The sequence below is a fragment of the Spea bombifrons genome, chromosome 2, assembly GCF_027358695.1.
Source record: "Spea bombifrons isolate aSpeBom1 chromosome 2, aSpeBom1.2.pri, whole genome shotgun sequence".
In the NCBI taxonomy this organism is placed as follows: domain Eukaryota; kingdom Metazoa; phylum Chordata; class Amphibia; order Anura; family Pelobatidae; genus Spea; species Spea bombifrons.
This window is the reverse complement of record NC_071088.1, coordinates 99,062,629-99,084,265: the sequence shown is the minus strand read 5'-3', so window position 1 is coordinate 99,084,265 and position 21,637 is coordinate 99,062,629. Positions and strand designations below refer to the sequence as shown.

The 21,637-nt window shown below is 39.0% G+C and overlaps 1 protein-coding gene across 2 annotated transcripts; it reads right to left on the bottom strand.

The window, feature by feature from the left end:
• Positions 1-757: 757 nt before the first annotated feature.
• DZIP1 (DAZ interacting zinc finger protein 1) lies at positions 758-16,819 on the bottom strand. Of its 2 annotated transcripts, none has more exons than XM_053455366.1 (18): positions 16,722-16,819; positions 15,400-15,963; positions 14,785-14,869; positions 11,439-11,563; positions 10,675-10,842; positions 9,826-9,966; positions 9,338-9,400; positions 8,840-8,980; positions 7,267-7,315; positions 6,553-6,630; positions 5,276-5,415; positions 4,923-5,124; positions 4,251-4,392; positions 4,115-4,168; positions 2,882-3,108; positions 2,476-2,609; positions 1,714-1,879; positions 758-1,340 (listed from the first exon to the last, which is right to left on the bottom strand). In XM_053455366.1, exons 1-18 carry the CDS (start codon positions 16,722-16,724, stop codon positions 1,255-1,257), a joined length of 2,568 nt encoding a protein of 855 aa, XP_053311341.1. In that variant the 5' UTR covers positions 16,725-16,819; the 3' UTR covers positions 758-1,254. The 2 variants fall into 2 exon arrangements, with proteins under 2 accessions (XP_053311341.1, XP_053311342.1); XM_053455367.1 differs by having other exon boundaries at positions 5,276-5,409.
• Positions 16,820-21,637: the final 4,818 nt, after the last annotated feature.

Sequence of the window (21,637 nt, the reverse complement as noted above, 5' to 3'; positions counted from 1 at the left end):
ACCAACGTCAGCGTGTAATAAATAAAAAAATTTTATTGCTTAGTATTTTTTATAAACTGTATCTAAATATGCAAATGTAGAATTCGCTTTTAGACATAACACACGGTAAATGTACAGTATGATCTTAATTACAAAACACCTGTATCGTATTGAACAAGTATGCAATTATGTTTATTTGTTGTAATACAGTTTCTTTTTTAATACAAAGTACTATTTTAAATTAATAAAGAAAAAAAACGTTGTACCTTTTTTGAAATAATTGGCTTTCATAACTTTATGGCACCTATAACATTAGAGCAGTAAAAAAAATGGCAGCACGAGGAGTTACTTAAAACAACTTTTGAATGCTTATTTAATAAAAAAGATATCTCTTTCACTAGCATGCTGTTCTCAATTCAGTGGAACAGCATTAATACGCAACACCAGACTTTAAAACACAAGCAAGCGCTTATTTCGTTTACACATTATTTCGTTAGTGATGCAGCATTACAGTGGGGGATTAAAGTATTGCGAGGAGATAGCTTGGGAGAGGGGGTAGCAGGGGAGCAGAACATGGTCTAGGCGAGCAGAGAGGTCCTGTGCGGTCACAAAAAGAAGGGGTTAAAGGACTCATAATGTGCCCGGTATACTAGAGGTGAAGGAAGAGATGCAATTATTTTGGAGCCTGGTGCTATATTTAATGTCACTTCATTGAATCCATCACAATATCTGCTGCAGAAACGTGTGCTTGGATATCAGCAACTTCATCTCTACGTTCATCTCTACACATTCACGGTATTTTTGTAGGTGTGAGGACTATCAGTTGTTTTTTTTGTTTGGCAGCTTTCAGATAAGTAGAATTATTTTTGTTTTAAAAGGTGCCATAATAATTCATATTATTATTACTGAATTTTACATAGGTTTACCTTTTACCCTGTACCTTCTCATATATTTCCAAGTCTGTAGATGGGACAATACAAGCATAAGAAATGTCTTGTTTTCTAAATTCAGTGAAGAAAATGATGTAATGTGCACACACACTCATGTTGTAACGTACCTTTGTAATATAAATATAGTACCACTGGCCAAAATATCTTCATAAACACACAAGAAAAAAAATATGGCTCATATAAAAATAGAATATCAAATGTATAATTACAAAAAGTGCATTTCATTTGCAAAAAAAGCTATATATATACATATATATATGCACCTAAATGACAACAAAACTACTTTGGACTGCGTATTTTCAGACTGTCAGCAGACGACTTCTGCTTAGTTTAGATCAGAACAGTCACTGAAGTCACTTACAGAAACTAAGGAGCTTACAAGTGTGCTGGAGGCATCTACTTCACGAGCTTCTGTAAAAGAAAAATGTACGTAAGCTTTGGTCATACTTGTGGATATATGTGAAATATACATAAATGTTTTTTTCCTATTTAGCTAAATTGGTAAGATACATTAAATGTAATGTAACCATATATCTATATATATATATATATATATATATATCTATGGATCACACACAATGAATGTAGCCTGGATCAGGCAAAATTAAATAGAGACTGTCTTTCATAATGAGCAGTGGGATGGGAGTTTGCTGGTGCTAATGTATGCATTCTGTCCATGGAAGATGCTATAGAACTTTTAGAGTCTACTATTGGCACAATGTAAATATTTAATTTGGTTGCCAGTGTTTTATTAAGATGTTCATTAAAAAGAAGAAACAAATACCTGGTTTGGTTGATTTTGCAGGACCAAATGCACTTTTAACAGGAGCAGGCGAAAACCCATTCCTGGGTACTGTGACATTTTGTTGTTTCTTCATAGATCTTGGCACTTCAAATGCATCTTCTTCCAAAGACAAGCTGTCAAAATCACTGTCTTCGATGTCATCAACCTAATGGACAAGCCAACAAAAACTTAAATAAAATGCATATATTGCCAAAACTATTTTGTCACAAATGTTTATTTCCTTATTAACAACTAGAGAGGCTCAGCAGGCTAAAGATTAGATGTACAGGGGAAATATGAATGGAGGTAAGGGGTGGATTACAAGAAGTTGATGTGTGGAAGGAATGGTTAGAGGGTGAACTTAGAAGGAAGTTAAGATCAATTTGTTTACCAAAAATGTAAGGGCATCAGTAGAAGATGTTGGTGTGTAAAGCAGGCAATGGAGGTAAAGCCCACATCAGTTTCTGTTTAGCCATAACACCCATCTTCTGTTAACGGTGCAGGTATACAAAACTAACCACTATCGCTGATTTAAATAACTAGAACGTTATCATTTCTTTTGTGATTACAATAAAACATACTCTACAAGATGTACAAAATTAGCCAAATGTAGGTCTTCAGTAACATTTCAATAAATATTTTTCAATTTTTTCATTTATATTTTGTGGCTTAATATTCAACAATGGAATCTCATTTGCCAGTTACCAGTGGGCTTCTGAATCATTTCACAGGAACGCGTTGATGCTACAAAAGTTTACTCACCTTAAACTCCATAACTGGATCCTTTTTCAAAAATGGCCGGGTTACATCAACACTGCCAGCTGGTTTATTTTCACTTGAATAGGATGCCACCTGCTTCTCGATTTGTTCTGTACGTTCTCTCACCAATGTTGCTACTAAATAATAAATATGCAATATGGGTGTATTAAAAATATACTTTCAAGAGAAAATGTAATAAATGATGTTTAAATGTTCTATTATTATTTGATGTTAGAAGCTTGATTACAAGAAAATGGAAGGAGGTATAGAGCTGCTTTAGAGGTATACCGATGCCATGAATTACCTGGCCAGCTCTTATTAAGCTCTTGACAATATCTAGCTGCTGTCATCAATGAAGTGGAGACATGCATTGTTTTATGTACCACATACAGGTGTTTGTCATTCTCACCTCTTGCTGGCTTGATAGGAGCTTTTATCTGAATATTTTGCTTATGCGCTTTCTGGGGTTCAGCTTCTTCCAGTAAACTTCCTTCTGAGTCACTGTTTACTGCAAAGTCTCCGCTACCCTTCTTGTCAAATGAAGTTTTTGGTTTTGAAAGATCAGCAGACCTGAACAGCTGCACAGGAGTTCCGTTCATATCCTCTTCTTCCTCATCCGAGCTAAAGGGTGGTGTGCTGAAGTAAAAATGAATAAGGAGAGTGAAACAAATTAACTGAAACACCGTAGAAAAAAAGTGCAAAGTGAAACAGTGACGTTGACATACAAAACTATAATGTGTGGAGATCAACTCTTCAAAAATGGATAGCTTAATCACACATACAAAATCAAATCAAGATAACTTGCATTCCAAAAAAACCTAGAGTGCCAAAGGTTAGCTTTTATATCATTATGGATCTTATGATTTCCAGCCATCCATTTGGTTGGCTGAACATCATGAGAAATGTAATAACAGCACTTCGAGTGCCAAATGTTAGCCACAACTACTGCAAAGCCACCAAGTGTCCTATTTTGGTCCAAGGCCTTTTTGTCCCTTTTTTATTACCTTCTTTTTCAATACCTCAGAATGTTTTATGTGGATTACAGGGCAACACTAAAACTTTTCTTCATTACAACTCCCATGATGTTAAGCAAACAACATTGGCAGTTGATTATTATGAGGATAATGGTGGGGGGTACACTAGGTCTTCAGTACAAACACTAACTTTAGCTGACTGCATCTATAATACCGGTAATATTTGAACAGCCATATTGCTGGCTGAACTTCATGGGAATTGTAGTTATAGACTGGGGTTTTGGTGGCCTAGACTACACACTTAACTTTTTTGTTGCTGACTGACTGCATCTCCCATGATATACAGTCAGCCCTTTTTGGCTGAACACCATAGGAATTGTAGGCTGGGGTAGTCTTGGCTAATCTTTACCACCCCAGCTATCGTAAACTAAAGTTCTCATGTTGCACATTTAGCTACTACTACTGTGGTCGTATATTTCCTATTAATGGGTAATTAATTCCCACTAGGAAACTCCTCTCTTGAGCCAACAAACGTAGGCAATGGGGAGAAGGTATTGGGGTGGGAGATGAGAAAAGTAGGGATGATATTTTGCCCCTCCTAGAAAAAATTCTGTGGATACCCATGACTATATGGGGTTAATCATCAAGTTCCAGAGGCAAAAACTTACGTAATACTGGAACGCTTCGCCACACGGCAGTCCTTCACAGAAACTATTTTATTTCTAAAAAAAAAGACATCCATTATCAGCCAATGTAATGCTTTAAAGGTCGATGTCTATAACAACAAACAGATAAGGGTCTTACTTTGGTGTGGAGCTTTTTATGGGCACAGGGCTTTGTGGCTGAGTCTGGAACTCATCTTGAGAACGTTTCACTACTGATGTTTTGGACTTGGATTTCTTTAGCATTAATGTTGAAGATGGACTTTCGAAGGCTGGTGTTTCCGCTGTGGGGGAAATAAGCATAAACAGTCTTCATGCGTATAAACATTCTTCATTTCGTTAACTGTAATTTAAATGAAAAAATAGAACTTGTGTTTTACAGATTCAGTACTGCACCCTGGCTGAATGATGTGGTACAGTGTTTTGCGTAGGGAGAAGGCAGTAAACGTTCTACTTCAGTATAAAGTCTAAATAAAGGAAATGCTGTGTCATGACCAAAAATAATAATTCTATTAGTGGGATCGGAGGCCAAAATGTTTAGCAATTTTTTCATTCTGGCAATTCCCTGGGGACTATAAATTCTTTTCTTTCAAGTCAGAGACTCAGTTCCAAAACAACCAGTCAGAGTTCTTATTATTTTTGGGGACATATTTCTTTAATTTGTCTAGCCTTTTAATGTCTTAATGTAAAGGTCAGACTAGTACTCCTTGATACACCTGCTCTAACAGTTTTTGCATAAGGAAACAATGTGATAAAATCAGTCAACCCTAAACTTATTAAAAAAATAATAAATGAGTTAATGAAAAACCCTTACGCTCAGCTAATAATTGTGATGCATGAGGTGGTTTACAATACGATGTTGATGATGCACGTTCCTCAGCCTTGGAACTGGCAAGACGGAGAAGGCTTGACCGATAATATGCAATTTCTGGTAACAGCTTTTCTTTTTCTTCTCTGGACGACTGCATTACACTTAAAGTTCTGTTGAGGTCTTCACGTGACATACCACGCGTGCCCTGTACATTTATAGATAAAATGATTATTTCAAAAGATTATCATTGTTGGAACTTTAAGATGCCATACTTTTGTTGGCACCGCTTGGTATCCTTCATACCAAGAGAGTTTACATATTAAATGCAATGTAAAAGTGCTTGCTAGCAAACTTACCGGTTTAACTCCCAAGGCTTCAAGTTTTTCATTCAGCCCCTCTTCCACTATGGACCTCAGCTCTTTAGAGAGCATTTTGTTCTTCTTTATGGCATTTAAAAAATTCTGATTTGTGCTTGTTTTCTTCTCAATCGCTACATCTGTAATTGCATAGAAAACAGGATGTTCATATAATATATTATAATCAAATGTTTAACCATAAAGGTATTGCAAGAAAAAAAAAACACAAACACTACAAACTATAAACCAAATAATAATAATGGAAATAACACAAGAGTCAGCAAGTGGGGGACTGAAGGGGATGAAGTGCTGCAATTTTCTCAACAATTTGCAGCTACAACACAATGAAGTAATTAGACCGCTGTGCAGCAAAGACCAATGGAACATGCAAGATTACAATTATGTATTTACACTTCCAACAGTCTAGCTCAAGGGTGTCCAACCTGCGGCCCTCCAGCTGCTGCAGGACTACATCTCCCATAATGCTCTTTCAGCTAAGGGGCTAGTTGAGGAATATGGGAGATGTAGTCCTGCAGCAGCTGGAGGGCCGCAGGTTGGACAACCCTGGTCTAGCTTTTCACACTAGTGACTGAGACATAATTGATCGCATCAATAAGTATATTTGTCAACATGCATAGACATACAGTAATAAGCATTGTGAAAAATGATTAATAAAAGAACATTTTAACAACATGATGACCATGACAGCGTTACCTCTGTCCTCCTCTGAAAGCTCCATAATGGGCTCCAGGATATGAAACTGCTCTATTAGCAAACAAGACAGAAGGAAATACACAGAAACGGAAAAAATCTAAAAAGTAAAGAATCACTGGAAATACACAGCTTGAATTAGAGGCAGGGCAGCGCATAAGATAAATAAATGGCAAAATGGTAGACAGCACACACACCCAGCAAATAATACACAAAAGGCACCTATCCAAGGCATAAATACTGCGGATTCCGTCACATTATATGGCCATATATTTCCTAGCGTGCCACCACATCACATTTTAAATAGTATTTGCTGTTTGTGCACTGATGTCTTCCTTTGTTGTGCGAAAATAGTAAGCAATTGAATTCATGCAACTATAACGAAAAGGTGCATTTTTCACACCCTGTTTCTCCAGCATAAAAAAAGTTGTTAAAAAATTCAACTGCATTTTAAATGCACAATAAATATTTTTGTATAAACACCGCATGCAGGTAAACACACACACACTTATAAACATACTGTTGTGACTGGTGGTTATTCTACTGGAAGACATAAGAACACTCACCACGTGCTACCAAGGAGTTTGATTTCGCTTCAGCTTCATCTTCCTGTGATACTACAGATGGCCTTGACACAACATTAACTAAGGCAACAAATCAATTAAATTAAAAACATTTAATCCAATGTAACTGTAGCTAAAATAAAGAAAATCCCTCTAAAGAACTTTCATTTTGCTTTGTGCCATTCACAACACTATTATACACAGAATAGCAAAATCTCTAAATAGTCCCCAAAAAATATTACACTGTATCCAGCAGCGCTCTAGAATAAAACAACAAAATCATAGTTGGAAGCAAATTAACCTTATAAAAATAGTAATGATGAAGTTAAGTGCTTAATCAACCAGGGCAGCTAGGGGATTATCCCAGTTACCCATTTAGTTATAGCCCCCATCACCAGTCCACTAAAATAAAATGCATACAGAGTACAAGGGTTAAAAACTAGTACTGTAATATGTATTTAAAAATGGCTGCAACATTTGTGCTCCAATCAAGGACATATAAGGGTGCATAAAACATAGTTTTCTGTAGAATAAAAAGTCCACCATATGCGCCCCACGGTATTCCTGTGGTTTTTTGTTTAAGGGATCCAGTATTTGATACGCTGGTACGCACTGGTGTGGGTAGCGCTAGCGTTCTTACAGTCCAAATAAGCTCTACCTAATATTTCATTTGAAAATATGTTTAAATATAAGGTCATGTGGAAATATATGTATTACCTGTATGCTTTGGGACAGATGCTGATGTCTTTATAGCCATTTTCTTTATCTGCAGAAACACATGAACACCAATTAATCAAACACAAATAAACAGGGATATGTTTACTCGCTAATAAACTGGAGGAGTCAAGACTGTATGTAGAACCAGGGCACAGATTTACTCATGAACACTGACCTAAATAAATGTGTAGTCACACTTTTCAATTTCACATATGGAAGCTAATCGTTGTGTATGAAGCTGTTGGGGTGCCTGGGTGTCTTTTATTCCTGGATTTTAAATGGCACTTCTTAAATTGCAAAGCTCTAGGTGAGGCCTTAACCTTTACATATGACATTATAATCCCAAAACATATGTAGAATATAAACCTCATGACACAGCATTTTTGGTAGACTTGCTATTTATTGCACAAAGTATTAGCATTAGGAAACACATGACACTTTTTCTACTATTTTAAGAAAAAAGAAACACTAGTCATTTTATATATTTTTTAAAATGCTTCATGATATATCATTAGATGCTATTTAATTCTGTCACCTAGGTGGCAAGAATTAACAAAATGCCGCCTGGGGCGAAGTTTAAAATGCCCCCCCCCATTATCTACCCTTCCTCTCCCTCCCTCCCTATTATCTACCCTACCCCCCCTTGTACTTACCTTTCAGAAGTCCTGCGGCGAGTCTCCCTGCACGGTCTCGGTGCTGGCTTGTAATGCTGAGCGCCGGAAATGACATCATCTTCTGGTGCTCAGCATTACAAGCCGGCACCGAGACTGAGCTAGAGGGCTCGCAGAGGAGAGAGAGAGGGGTGCCGAGCAGGTACTGACAACTTGGTAAGATAAAACCACTCGGCGCCCCTCTCTCTCTCTTCCGCTTTAGAAAAAAAAAGGGGTTGGGGCGGCAAAGTGCCGCCCCTTCAAAAGTGCCGCCTGAAGCAGTTGCCCCACTCGGCTCCATTGTCGGGCCAGCCCTGGCTGGCTAGTCCATCCCACCGCAGAGGCAGAGTTCACGGAACGTGGCACTAAGTGACCCTGCAGTGTGATGTGTCAGGTGTGATTGACAGAATGAGGTGCGATGGTGTATGTTTTTGTGTAAGTGTGTGTTTGAGGGAATGTTTATATGAGTGTTAGTGTGTGTGTTAATGTGAGTGTGTTAAGTGGGTGTGAATGTATATGTATGCATGTGACTATGTATGTTATGGGAGGGGTAAGGAATCAGGAGGCCACTCAGCTGTACCTGCCCCTTGTCAGCCCTCCCCTGTCTAGAGACAAACCAAACAAGATGTTCTCAAAAACTGAAAGTCAATATCTATCATTAGATTATGTAACAGATTTATCAGATCAACCCACAAAACCTAATGAGTATCACAGAACTGTCCATGTCACAGCTCAGCCCAAAAGGTCTGTGATCAGGGAGATACCTTAAGTTCTAGATATCCAACTAGCTGCCTGGCATAAAAGCACCATGAGCACTTAAAAGCCACAAGGACAGCTTATGGTTATGAAAGTTATTTCTAAATTTAATTGGGAAATCAGTTAAATGTTTCAATCAACTGGATGTTGTCAGCATATGTACACACCTGTTCCTTCTGAGACCTGATTAACTCGTTTTGTTCCAGAATTTTCTGCTCAAATTCATGCATTTGCTTCTGATTCAAATCATTCTGCAACCTCTGATCTTCGCTTAATGACCGTTTTAGCTTCTCTATTTGGGATGTGAGCTAAAAAGATATAAAGAAGGTAGTCTGACGTACTGCATAACAAAACACCAACACATGCAAATTCAGATTGATATGAACAAACACAAGGAACCCACTAAAATCTTGCACTTCATGGAGACATAGAAAACAAAATGAATTAAATCCCATATTACAAAACTAGCGATGCAGGCTGGAAATGAAACGATTACAATCAATTACGTATCCAGGAAACACAGAACTTTTAGTTGCATGGATTTAGTGACTCATAAAACTTTTTAAATCACTGAAATAATTCAGATTTGGTGCATCCTAAGGGAAACTTCATGAAATGCAAATGAATGTGCGTATGGTTTTCTTTTAACAAACAAACCTACGCACCTGTTTCTTTTCTTTGTCGTGTTCTTGGCAAAGCAGATGTATTTTGTTTTCCAATTTCTGTTCCTTCATAAAACACAGACATTCAATTAAAAAAGAATATATTGACTGAAAAAGTCTAAACTAAAATACTGTAATCGGTCACAAACAAGTTGAAAGTAAATTCCAGTCTATGCTACAAAACATAAAGAAATCATGCTATTAAAAATATTACAGTTTAATCTAAAGACATCATTATATACAGAATCAAGTATAGTATTTAAATTCTAATTATGGAATAAGAATCCATCATAGTCATTAATGGTTTCATTAACAGGTTATTAATCACCCACAGGTTAGTATTGAGGACAAGCACCTAAGGAAAAGGCTTCATATATTTATCTCTAAACTGCTATTAAAAAATGAAACGTGTCCTCAAGTAAAACCTCTACTAATTTGTTTAATTCTCAGTTACAGAATGTGACCCTATAAAACCTACGTCAAACATTTACCTGTGTATGCAAGAGTTCCATCACTGCTCCAATGTCATGTGAGTAGTTGGACTTCTGTTCTCTACCACCACTGGGGCTTTCGTGCAGAACACCCACGCCAGACTTGCTGTACAAAGTGTCTTTCTTCATTTGCCGTAGTTCCTAAAATTAAATACATATCCAAACGATTAAATCTAAAATTCAGAATGACAGCATTATCTATATTGAAGCAGTGGTATGAAGTGGAATGTCTATGAGGACAGACACAGGAAAGGAACCCAAAAGCAGTTCCGATTCAAGTCTTAATTTCATGGAAATTGCTTTGACCTTCGAAAAATGTATGTTAGTGTCAGAGTTCGGTATTAAGCTGCCATTATGTTTTTAATACTTTATAGGACTGAAACTCTACTTCTTTGCAATCGGTGTCTTAGCCATAAAAGCACCACTTTTATATTTCATAACTGTGATAAGTGATAGATAACGCTTCTGCTGTTGTAGAACTACATATCCCACATATCTAGATTGTAAGCTCGTCTGAGCAGGGCCCTCCTCACCTGTTGTCTCTGTAAGTCAATTTGTTATGTTACATACTACTTGTTATGTCCTGTCCACCCATTGTACAGCGCTACGGAATTTGATGGCACTATATAAAACAATAAATAATAATAATAATAATAATAATAATGATGATGCTTGGTCAGTGTAGGCTAAAGAAGCCCCACAAATGCTGGAGGGGGATCTGTTGGCTACCCTTGCTGTATGCAGTCTTCTTGCTTATAAAGTAACATTTACTGTTTTAACTAACACACAAGACTTTATCAAAGCTAGTTAATGTGACTGAGGTGATAGGTGAAAGCTGGAAGCGCTCACTTCTTCTAAAGAGCTGTTCTTAACACTCAGTTCTTTGAACTCTTTCATAAACATCTCCTTCACTTTCTCCATTTCATTTGCAGATTTCTTGTTTTCTTCTGCTTTCCAGTTCTCAAACTTTTTGAGGATTTCTTCTTCAAATTCTTTTCTTTGTTTGTTTTCTTGCATCTATTGAAAAGGCAAGCACACATATGGAAACCGTACTAGCTAAAATACACGAATCTACAAACAGAACATGGATCCCTTAACCTTTTTGTACTAAATCAGTGATTCTGAGCAGTCAACACAGCCGCCATAATTATAGCTTTTATAACTACATGGACAACAGCTGATGACAAAAGCTGAACTCTTCATCTAAACATCTGCAAACAAATTGTCTAGCACGGGTTGGCAGGACATATATTGGTTTTGGTACTCACAAGGCTGGACCCAATTCCGAATAAATGTTTGTCTTTATTGGTAATGCATCAGTCAAATTATGGCACAATGTCAAGGTAAACCAAATGTCTCAGTTACACCTAGGAGTGCGCGTGACCATTTGTTATTATAATTGAGAAATTTGGTTTACCTTGACCTTGTGCCATCATTTTCCGGACTAACTTTTATTCAGAATTGGGTCCAGCCCCGTGAGTAGACTACAATATTATAGGCTACCACATACACTAACAACACACATAGAGCAGTTTCATGTTCCTACTGCCGGCACATTATTCATTTTAGGTTGTATTATGGTTCTGTTAGAAAAACTGGCATTTGCCCCCTACCTTTGACAGCCTCTCTATATGTGCAGCCTTTTCGGTCTCCAGCTGGCCCTTGGTCAACTTTAATTCTTCCTTTAGAAGGTTTATTTCCTGCTGTAATTTACCGCTTGTATCAGACTTTGGTTTTTCTTTTAAAATATAAAAAAAAGAAACTTGAGAATATACATATTGTTTATGTTTAAATGTGCTACACTCAATGCATGTTAAGTCCAAACACTATAATTTCCTTGAAATCTCACTTTATTATGCCTTCGGCAAACACAGATCGTGCTTTATCTGAAAAGCATACTGCACTTCAGTAATTACTGCCAGAACGAAACAAAAAATAAATATTAACAAAAACACAAACTATTGGTGCTAGAACGCCCCCTTGAGGATGAAGTATGCATTTTATCTTCTTTCATTGCAAGCAAAGGAGTTTTATGATGCAGCCAAGATGAAGCCTTTCTGTGGTCTTGACCCTGCCAAGAGTTTTTTCATGCTAGATGAGCAATCCATATAAAAAATTATACATGATAAAATTAATACCTAAAACATATTGCACAGAGCATAAAAACTATACTTACTAAATGATACGATTAGAAAGTTACTCATGATTACAATTTGAATTGCTCAAATATGCTTCTTTAAATTAGGCATCAAAGTGTTTATGCTACCAAACTGGAGTGTATTCACTAACTCTAGGAGAACTGAACATTTCAAGTTCCTGATATTACTATTTGCTATGAAAAGAAAACCTTATTGAGCTTCTCCTGTAAAGTGGGTGTACATGACCTGCATAATGCATACTTCATTTGGTTAGAACTCTCACATATGCAAAAGTGTGATTCAAGGTGAGTTTGACAATCATGTTAAAGATCCACAAACATTTTATGACCGATTATAAAAGGAAAAACTGTTTGACATAATGAAGTAAAGTAATGGATGATTTACTGGAGGAATCCCACCTATCTAATCTTTCCATGTAATCTAGAACTGTCCCAAGAACAAAGATGTAGGCATGTTCTAATCACACCCATTCTAAAAATCCTTTCTTAGACCTCACTTCTCTGACTTACTACTGCCATATCTCCCTGTTTCCTTTCGCCTCTGAGTTGCTTGAGCAGATTGTTTACAATTGCTTAGCCAACTTCCTCTCCTCTAATTCCCTCCTGCACTCACTACAGTCTGGTTTCAGAGCCCTTCACTGTACCGAAACAGCTCTAACAAAAGTATCAAATTACTTGCTCTCTGCCATAACCAAAGGTTTGCTAATTCTCATGGATCTCACGGCTGCTTTTGATATTGTCTTTCACCACCTTCTTCTTGACCCATTTTCATCTATGGGTGTAAGAGATACGGCTCTCTCCTGGATCTGCTCATATCTGTCTAACCATTCCTTCTCCGTGGGCTTTACAGTCAGGACATCTTCATCTCTTCCACGTTCTGTTGGCATCCCCCAAGGATACAACATTGGCCCTCTGCTCTCATCTTTTTACACTTCATCTACTGGAAAACTAATCAACTCATTTGGTTTCCAGTATAACAGATATACAGACGATCCTCAAATCTACCTGTCTTCTCTGAACTCTCTTCTTCTCTCATGTCCCGTATTCCCAACTGCTTGTCTGCTTGTCACGTTACCTGAAACTTAATCCATCTAAAACTGAACTCATTATCTTCCCTTCTTCCATCTCAGTACCTGAATTCCCAATATCCATTAACAACACCATTATCTCTCCCATTAACCAGGCTAATTACTTTGGGGTCATCTCCGTCATCCCTCACAGTCAATCCATCACAAGATCCTTCCGCCTGCATCTAGAAAACGTCTCTTGGATCCACCTCACTCTCATCCACATCTCTTGCGTTCCTAAGAAGCCACAAAAACTGTGGTTCATTACCTTATCTTTTGCCTTCACTATTTCAACACTCTTCTGGTTGGCATTTCTCTTTTGTCTTGACGGTCTCCCCTACAATTTATCCAAAATGCTAATGCTAGGCCTAACATCCATAAACAAATCCCTCCACTGGTGTCCTACAGTGCCTTGAAAAAGTACCCACCCCCTTGCTATTTTTCCTATTTTGTTGCATTACAACCTGGAATTAAAATGGGTTTTTTTCACTTGGATTTCATGAAATGAAGAAAAGTTCTAAAGAATTCTAAAGAATAATTCTTTACTATGAAGCCCCCAAATAAGATCTGGTGCAATCAATTACTATAAGTCACACAATTAGTTAAATAAAGTCCACCTGTGTGCAATCTAAATGTCGCACGATCTGTTACATGATCTCTGCATATATACACCCAGAATCTTCAACACCATTGAGCAAGCGACACCACCAAGCAAGCGACACCACCAAGCAAGCGACACCATGAAGACCAAGAAGCTCTCTAAACAGGTCAGGGACAAAGATGTGTAGAAGTTCAGGGCTGGCTTATAAAAAAAATATCCAAAACTTTGAACATCCCATGGAGCACCATTAAATCCATTATTAAGAAATAGAAAGAATATGGCACCACAACAAACCTGCCAAGAGAGGGCCGTCCACCAAAACTTACAGACCAAGCAAGGCATTAATCAGCGAGGAAACAAACAGACCAAAGATAACTCAGAAGGAGCTGCAAAGCTGAACAGCGGAGATTTGAGTATCTGTCCATAGGACCACTTCAAGCCGTACACTCCACAGATCTGGGCTTTATGGAAGAGTGGCCAGAAAAAAACACTGCTTAAAGAAAAAATAAGCAGACATGTTTGCTGTTCGCCAAAAGGCATGTGGGAGACACCCCAGCCATCATATACATTTTAAATGTATGGGGAGCCCTCCTGGCAAATGCATGGATCCCTCAATATGCACTTGCCCCCAGGCTAGTTTCCTTGCAGGAGACATGGCCTATTAAGACCCCCATTTTGCGCAGTGGTGAGACCCCCAGACCATTGAGGGGGTTGGTAGCTCCAGCTCTGCAGCATCTCTTTTAGGACATTTTTATTTTTAAATTTAAACAATGCATATGAAAGTACTGACAAAGTGCCTTCATATGCATTGACTGTTTAGGGATCTGCCTGGCATACTTAAGTGTCCCTTTATATGACGACATATGTACAATATGTATCATACCCCATGTCTGGTAATCAGGGGAAGACTCTGCATCACCATCTCAGGTTTGGTTTGTCCAGTTTTAGCATATGAGCTAAATGCCCATCGACGTCAATGAGGATTATTCTTTACACAACAAGCCATAGATGCTCAGTAATTTGTTTACCTATTGCTAGCATTCACAGTGTACGTTTCTGTTCGGTATGAATTAAATCTCTATAATTTACTCTTATAGTAAATATTACTAAATTTGGCTTCCAACATTTCTTACCACATCTTGCTTCTTCCGGATGCCGCCTCTGTATGTGACCTTGCAAATACGAATAGTTCACAAACGCCTTGTCACAATGATGACACTAGTGGGGAAAAATGTTAAATAAATTGATAATGTCATTTAAAAAAAAAAATTGAAAAAAAAAACATTATTACAGATATCTATATACAATGTACTTGCATACAAAAATTGTTGGTCAAGTGCTCTAGTCGAACACAATCAATAAACACTTGAGGCCCACAGCAGAGTTGTGGTCCCAACTCCCTGACTTCAATATTCATAATGAAGTGTCAATACTGGCAGGTTCTCCAGCAAGAAGTCCTAGCCCTGCATAAAGCCCTGCATAAAGCATAAGCCAGTAAGTAAGGAGACTCTGAAGAAGCCCCACGGCCTTAATTATATACTATACAGATCCTGTATAGTGATGAAGAAAGAGCTTGGTGGGAGTAGACCAAAATGCAGCTGGCCCTGCTGTTGAGTGCTTGGCATGCTTATTTATATAGGAAGAATTTCAGGCCCTGAAAATAGACCTCATATGAGAGCAAATAAGTTATGAAATACATAATGCCTAATGTAATATAAAGAGTTATTGAATTTAGTGCAAAGGATTACTTTGTTATAAGAGTTTGCACCAGAAGTGATCATCATCTGCTGGGTGGCAATCATGGCCTTCCTATGTTTGCACTCTTCTTTCAACTTCTTGACTTCTTCACTTTGTTTCACCATTTTGAGTTTTATTTCCTCTTTTTCTTTGAGGGTAGCCTGCACCTTCTGCTCCAATGTCTGCAGGCAGGAGGTCAGGTACTCCTGAGAATGAAGCAGGTACTCAATTAATAGCTGCGCAAGGCGAAACAGCTTGACCAATATGGGATCCAAGCCATTTTTACAGTGCGGGCATCTCTCATTTTCCACATTGCAATAGGTTATGTTCATGATGTTATCCTGAAGTGTGTTAAAGTCCAGCTCATTGGCCACTTTGTCCACATCAATGCCGCCGATCCTCCTCCAGTCCACACTCTCGTGGCGTGATCTGAACTTGAAAACAGTCCCATTGTTGGAAGAGGGCATCTGGAAAGCTGTGTTAGAATGATGGGATGACCGGGGGTCAGTTACACAGACGGATGATAACTGAGGAGTCTCTAACTCAAACAGATAGTAGACCCCGTCATGGACAGGCTGAAACAAAAAAACAAACAATAACAAGTTACTCTGTTATTTAACAATGCAACATTTATGTAATGTTTTATTTTAATACAACCCTAGAACAATTAAAATGTTCTAAAAGTGTTACGACGAATGCAAAACTACCCCTACGTTCTGTGATAAACTCCACGCGCGGGATTATTCACGTTCTGTGATGTACTCCACGTGCGGGATAATACATGCTGTGTCTTGCTGCTGGAAATCACAGTCTGCAACCCCCATCAGTGTCACAGCTTCACACAGCCAGGGGTTTACCTGCCCCCACCCCAACTCCTAACACGCAGCATGGCACTGGGACAGTGGATGCCAACACACATACTTATACAACACACACCTACACTACACACACACAACCTAACACACACTTACACAAAACACAGCACATACCTACACTACACACACACAACACAGCGCGCACCTACACAACAAACTAACACACAACACACACTTACACAGAACACACAGAACACACACAACATACAATTACACTGCGCACACACACACCACAACACCACAGCCTCTGAAGAAAACAATCACCCCGGGGCACAGATAAGTGACTCTCCATTCAGCCTCCGCTGCCCCCACTCCCCAGACAGAGCTCACAGCAGGCCGTCTCGTTCTCGCAGCCCAGCAGTATTTATGCACGCTCCCCTCATCCCCGGCGCCCCGAGTTTTCCTCCTATTGACCCCACAGCCCTCGCCATGCCCCCCAATCCCATGTACGTTCCTACCATTTCCTCTCCTCCTTTTCTTCATCCGGGGAACCGTTGAGCCATAGTCAGTAGGTTGGGGGTACTACGGGTGGTCCGCACCGTTTCCATGGCTACTAGCATACGCCCCGCCCACAAGCTTTGGAAAGCATCTTGTTTTAGCTAATCCGATGCCAAACGGCTGGAGGCTCCGCCCAGATCTGATTTCGTCATTGGCATCCCTGCCGTGCGCCTGTGTGCGAGGCGGACGCGCTGTCTGAGCTTGTCTTATAAACGATAATACACTTTACAGTACCTCATTTTCTCTGCAAATTCACCGCCATGTTTGAGGGTGTTTAACCCCCTTTTTACGAAGGTTTTCAAAATATATTCAACCGTAACTCCCCTTTATTATTTTTAGAGTAGCCACGCAACATGTACATCTATTTTTTTTTCGGGGAGAAGATAATGCTTTTTATTTTTCAGAATATATCGGAAACATGAGGGAGAAAAGTCAGTTTTTATAGGTTTTAAGTAACTTGTTACTCAACTAGTTACATTGATAGAAAGACCCCACAATTTCCAGATTCCAGTGTCCTGAATTAGGAATTACCCCAAATGTAAAGACAGTGCGTGAATTTGTGTGTGTGTGTGTGGGGGAAGAATAATTAACCTCTCTAATCCTGCCCCCCCCCAAGAGCCAGAAATCCTACTACCCCTACTCCTTTTACCCCCTAAGGACGACCCCTCTAAACCAGGCTGACCCCCGCCAGCTGCACCTAGGTTGATCACTGACTAGGTTTTCTATCTGTAATATATCATACCATCCAATATTCCTATTCTTCCTAACCATTCATGTTACCCCTGCTGTAAGCCCTGGCCACAGATACACAGTATGTATAAAATCCCCACATCTTTCTGACAATCATAGGGTGAATATTACAGGGTATACATTGCCTTGTATTTTGTTTGTTTTTTCACACTTAGTATGTTGGTTTATAACAGAAGTTGTGTACAAAAATACTACCAAAAATCTAGAAGATTGACAACAACCTCTACAGATCATCCTGACTCGACCAACTCATCCCCATCCAAGCAGTCCTCTCCTACTATTTCACTTCCCCCTCAACCACCGACTAGATTGTAAGCTTGCAAGGCCAGGGCCCTCTTCTCATTTTGTACCAGTTTGTTATTGTATGTGATCTTAATTTATTTTACTGTTGTAACAGAGCTACTGAATCTGCTGGCGCTATATAAATAAATGGTCAGAAAATTCTTGCCACTGCAAGCTATGGGGGTGCATAACACTTAGTGAAAATGGGACTCACTTTTCCTAAAACATTTAGAATTAAGAACACTTAAAGGATGCTGAATCTTGTTTATTTGGAAAAAGGGAAAGTACCGTATTTGCTCGATTATAAGACGACCCTGATTATAAGACGACCCCCCAAAATCTGAATATTAATTTAGGAAAAAAAGAAAAAGCCTGATTATGACAACCCTATAGTAAAAAAGTTTTACCAGTAAATATTAATTCATGTAAACTATTTTTTCATATTTAATAAAAGCTATGATTGAGAAAAATATTTTTTTGTTTCATGTCCTTTAATTTGCCAATCTGCCCCCCAGTTATGCACATCTGCCCCCCAGTTATGCACATCTGCCCCCAGAAATGCCTTATACCCCCTATATGCCACTCTGCCTCCCTGATATGCTTTTTACCCTCCTATATGCCACTCTGCCCATGATATGCCTTTTAACCCCCTATATGCCACTCTGGGGGGTTAAAAGGCATATCATGGGACAGATTGGCATATAGGGGGTATAAGGCATTTCTAGAGGCAGAGTGGCATATAGGGGGACACTTACACACCCAGACACTAATTTACCCACTTACATACCAAGACACTTACATACCCACTGTGACACACATACCCAGACACTGATATACCCACTGAGACACACTTCCAAACCAAGACACGCACTCAAGGAACTAAAGCACTTCACTCACCACGATGGCTCAGCAGGCACTTAGTATACTGCGGCTCCCACGGCATTACGGCATGACGCGCTGTGACCCCACCTCCTCCAGAGAATTAAAGCGGTAAATCTACCGGATCCGCCTTTGACTTTGGGACGGCACAGTGCCCCCCGGGTCCAACGGGGTCTTGCTTCTGGAGTGCCGTGCCAAGATCAATGATTTCCCTCAACCGGCTCTGCTCCCCGGCAGTGGGCCGGCTATCACGGCGCGGAGGAGGCGTCCCCCATTCTGAGAGCACACTATGCAGATAAAGGTACGCTGCTGCCCGCGCTTTCACGTCGCTCGCTGCTAGACGCCCGGTAGCAGCTGAGGTTACCAGACCGGAGGATCCAGATTCCCTGCAACGCTGCAGGGAGTCTGGATCTTAGTCTCATAGTCAGACCTCTGTTTGAGGTCTGATTAGAAGACGACCCCGATTACAAGACGAGGGGTATCTTTCAGAGCATTTGCTCTGAAAAAAACCTCGTCTTATAATTGAGCAAATACGGTAAATCCCTTCACATGTGTCCCAGAGTGTTTTTCTTCTTCTTTCTTGGAACCCCAAGCATGCTGATGGTATACTGTGGTTAGGCACTACTGGGTTGAGTCTATGAATAAATGAATTGCGAGCACTTGGGTGCGCTTCAGTTGTCACGTGCCCACGATGCTGCTAGTCGGCTGATATCATCGGAAAGCAGATGCCAGATAAAGCTCTGTGCGGAATATCAAACTGACACAATGTTGATATTGCTGCAAAACATCACTGACACCCCTCCCCAAAAAGAGACATGATTATCCCTTTACGAAGACACCCCAATCTTCACATACACTTTGATGCTGAGTTGTCCCTTTAAACAAACGTCACTTGTCTTGCTTACGTAGAATCCCCTAAAGTACACATGCACAAAAGTATATAGCGTGGAAAGAATGATCATTACAGAGGGTGTTCGCATGGCATGGTTTAAAACTAGAAGGTCTGAAGCTTAGATGTAATGTAAGAATGTTTCACTTTACTGTGAGGGTGCTACATAGGTGGCCTACCACTCCAGCAGAAATGGTAGATGATAATACTATGAATTACTGAAAGCCTACACAAGGCTGTTAGCATATTTCCATTTTAAAAGGGATTTATTAGAACATGTCAACAAATCATGAATGCAATAGCAACAAACGTCCATCCAGAAAAAAAGAATCAGTTTGATACCAGAACAAGCGGAGGAACGTCCTCCAATACCCTCCAAGCAGAACAATCTCATATATTGGGATGATGTTTGCTGTAATGTGTTTATATTGGATATTTTATTAAATGGAAACCATGTTGGGTGGGTAGGTTCCTTATGTAATGAGGTTTATATCAAATGTGTGATGAACAATTATAGTAACCTATGATTCATTACAGCAAAAATGGGATAGCAGTAGTGAACCTGTAAGGGCAGATAGCTTTCGTAGGAGTCAGGTGGAGTCACTTCAACAACTTGTGAATGTACCATAGCTTGGTGATGTCCCGGCTGTGAGCGTGAATACAAAGACGGACAAGACGTTCAGGTTTTTTTTAATTTGCAAAGCATCTTCTGAAATATGCAGATTTCAGTATAACTTTAGAAAGAGTATTTTATGTAAATGATGTGGCAAAACATAGATGTATCCATGTTAATACAATAAACAATACATGAAAGGAAAATGAATACATAAAAGACAACAATTTCATCCTTTTTTTTAAACTTTGTATGACAATTAAAAAAAAACATACATTTATGTCTCCCTGTGCACTACAGAATGTATTAATATAAAATTATTTGCAGAGCTATGACTTCCCAACAACATGCCAGCCTGTCCTGCAGCCCCACTTTTGCTAGTGGTGGGGATCATGGGTCAGATTAGAGACCTGTGAAATCGATCGAGGTCCGTGTTTTTGTAGCACAGAGCTCAATTGCAGCTCCCCTGTTACCACCTTGCAAATTTATAGAAGCTTAAATGTGCAATGATGTCATACCACAGTGCTCTGCTTCAATATATCACAAGGTGGCTGTATGCATATGGTAAATGGACGATCTGGTTCCTGGCCCTATTTCTAACCATTCCCTCAATGGAAAAGTCCCACTTGAGGATGGTATATTACAACTGAAATGGAACAAACTGACAATGGAACAAATATAGTTTATTTCAATGATTCTTAATATAAACAGAAAATGGGCTAGAATGCCCTTTTGACTCAGTGGGCTATCTCAAATGACTTTATTATGCTATTTATATTGTCAGTTTTAGGATCTCTTATTTTTTTAGATAACTTAACTTCACTTAAGGGAAATGTGCTGGAAAAGCATGTAGGTTCTAGTTTTGTTTAGTAAATTAAAGAACTGTGCCAACCTCTTTTTGCATTCTTGTTTTTTTTTTAAAGGTTTATCTAACAATGCAGTGGTTAGTTAAAGTTCATACCATTTTTTCGGCCAACGTAGAACCAAATATAGAGTTACATAAGGTTTTGGGACCACAGAGGTCTCTCCTTCAGATGGAAGCAATCCATCTAAAGAAGGCCTTAAGTTTATGTAACTTTACTGAAGAATCATTGACAGTATGGATGAAACATTGGCCAATAGTTGTTGCAGAATGTGTATGTAAGATGGTTTAAAAAAACAAAACTGCTAGTTCATATGGCCTAGATCTACTCTTTAGATGTGTTTAGTGAGGAAGGGTTATGAACCTGAGCAGTCTGAAGTAAATCCAGTCCATATGAACCTGAGAAGTCTGAAGTTAATTTAGTCCATATGAACTTGTGATCTTTGGTGTCTAAGCCACTTTATTCTGCAGCAGGTGTTGTATTGCTTTTTTCTTTCATCAATTATATGTAGTAAAGATTACAGAGATACTGTAGGTGATGGATATTTTGTTAAAAAGATGCACTAACGGGGTTACTTACACACAAGAGAAAACGGAAGGC

Coding starts and splice junctions, on each gene's coding strand:
- DZIP1 (XM_053455366.1), bottom strand. Junction 10,843..11,438: donor ATATAGAGAGGCTGTCAAAG/GTAGGGGGCAAA, acceptor CCTTTTCAATAG/ATGCAAGAAAACAAACAAAG. Junction 3,109..4,114: donor GCGAAGCGTTCCAGTATTAC/GTAAGTTTTTGC, acceptor TTTTTACTTCAG/CACACCACCCTTTAGCTCGG.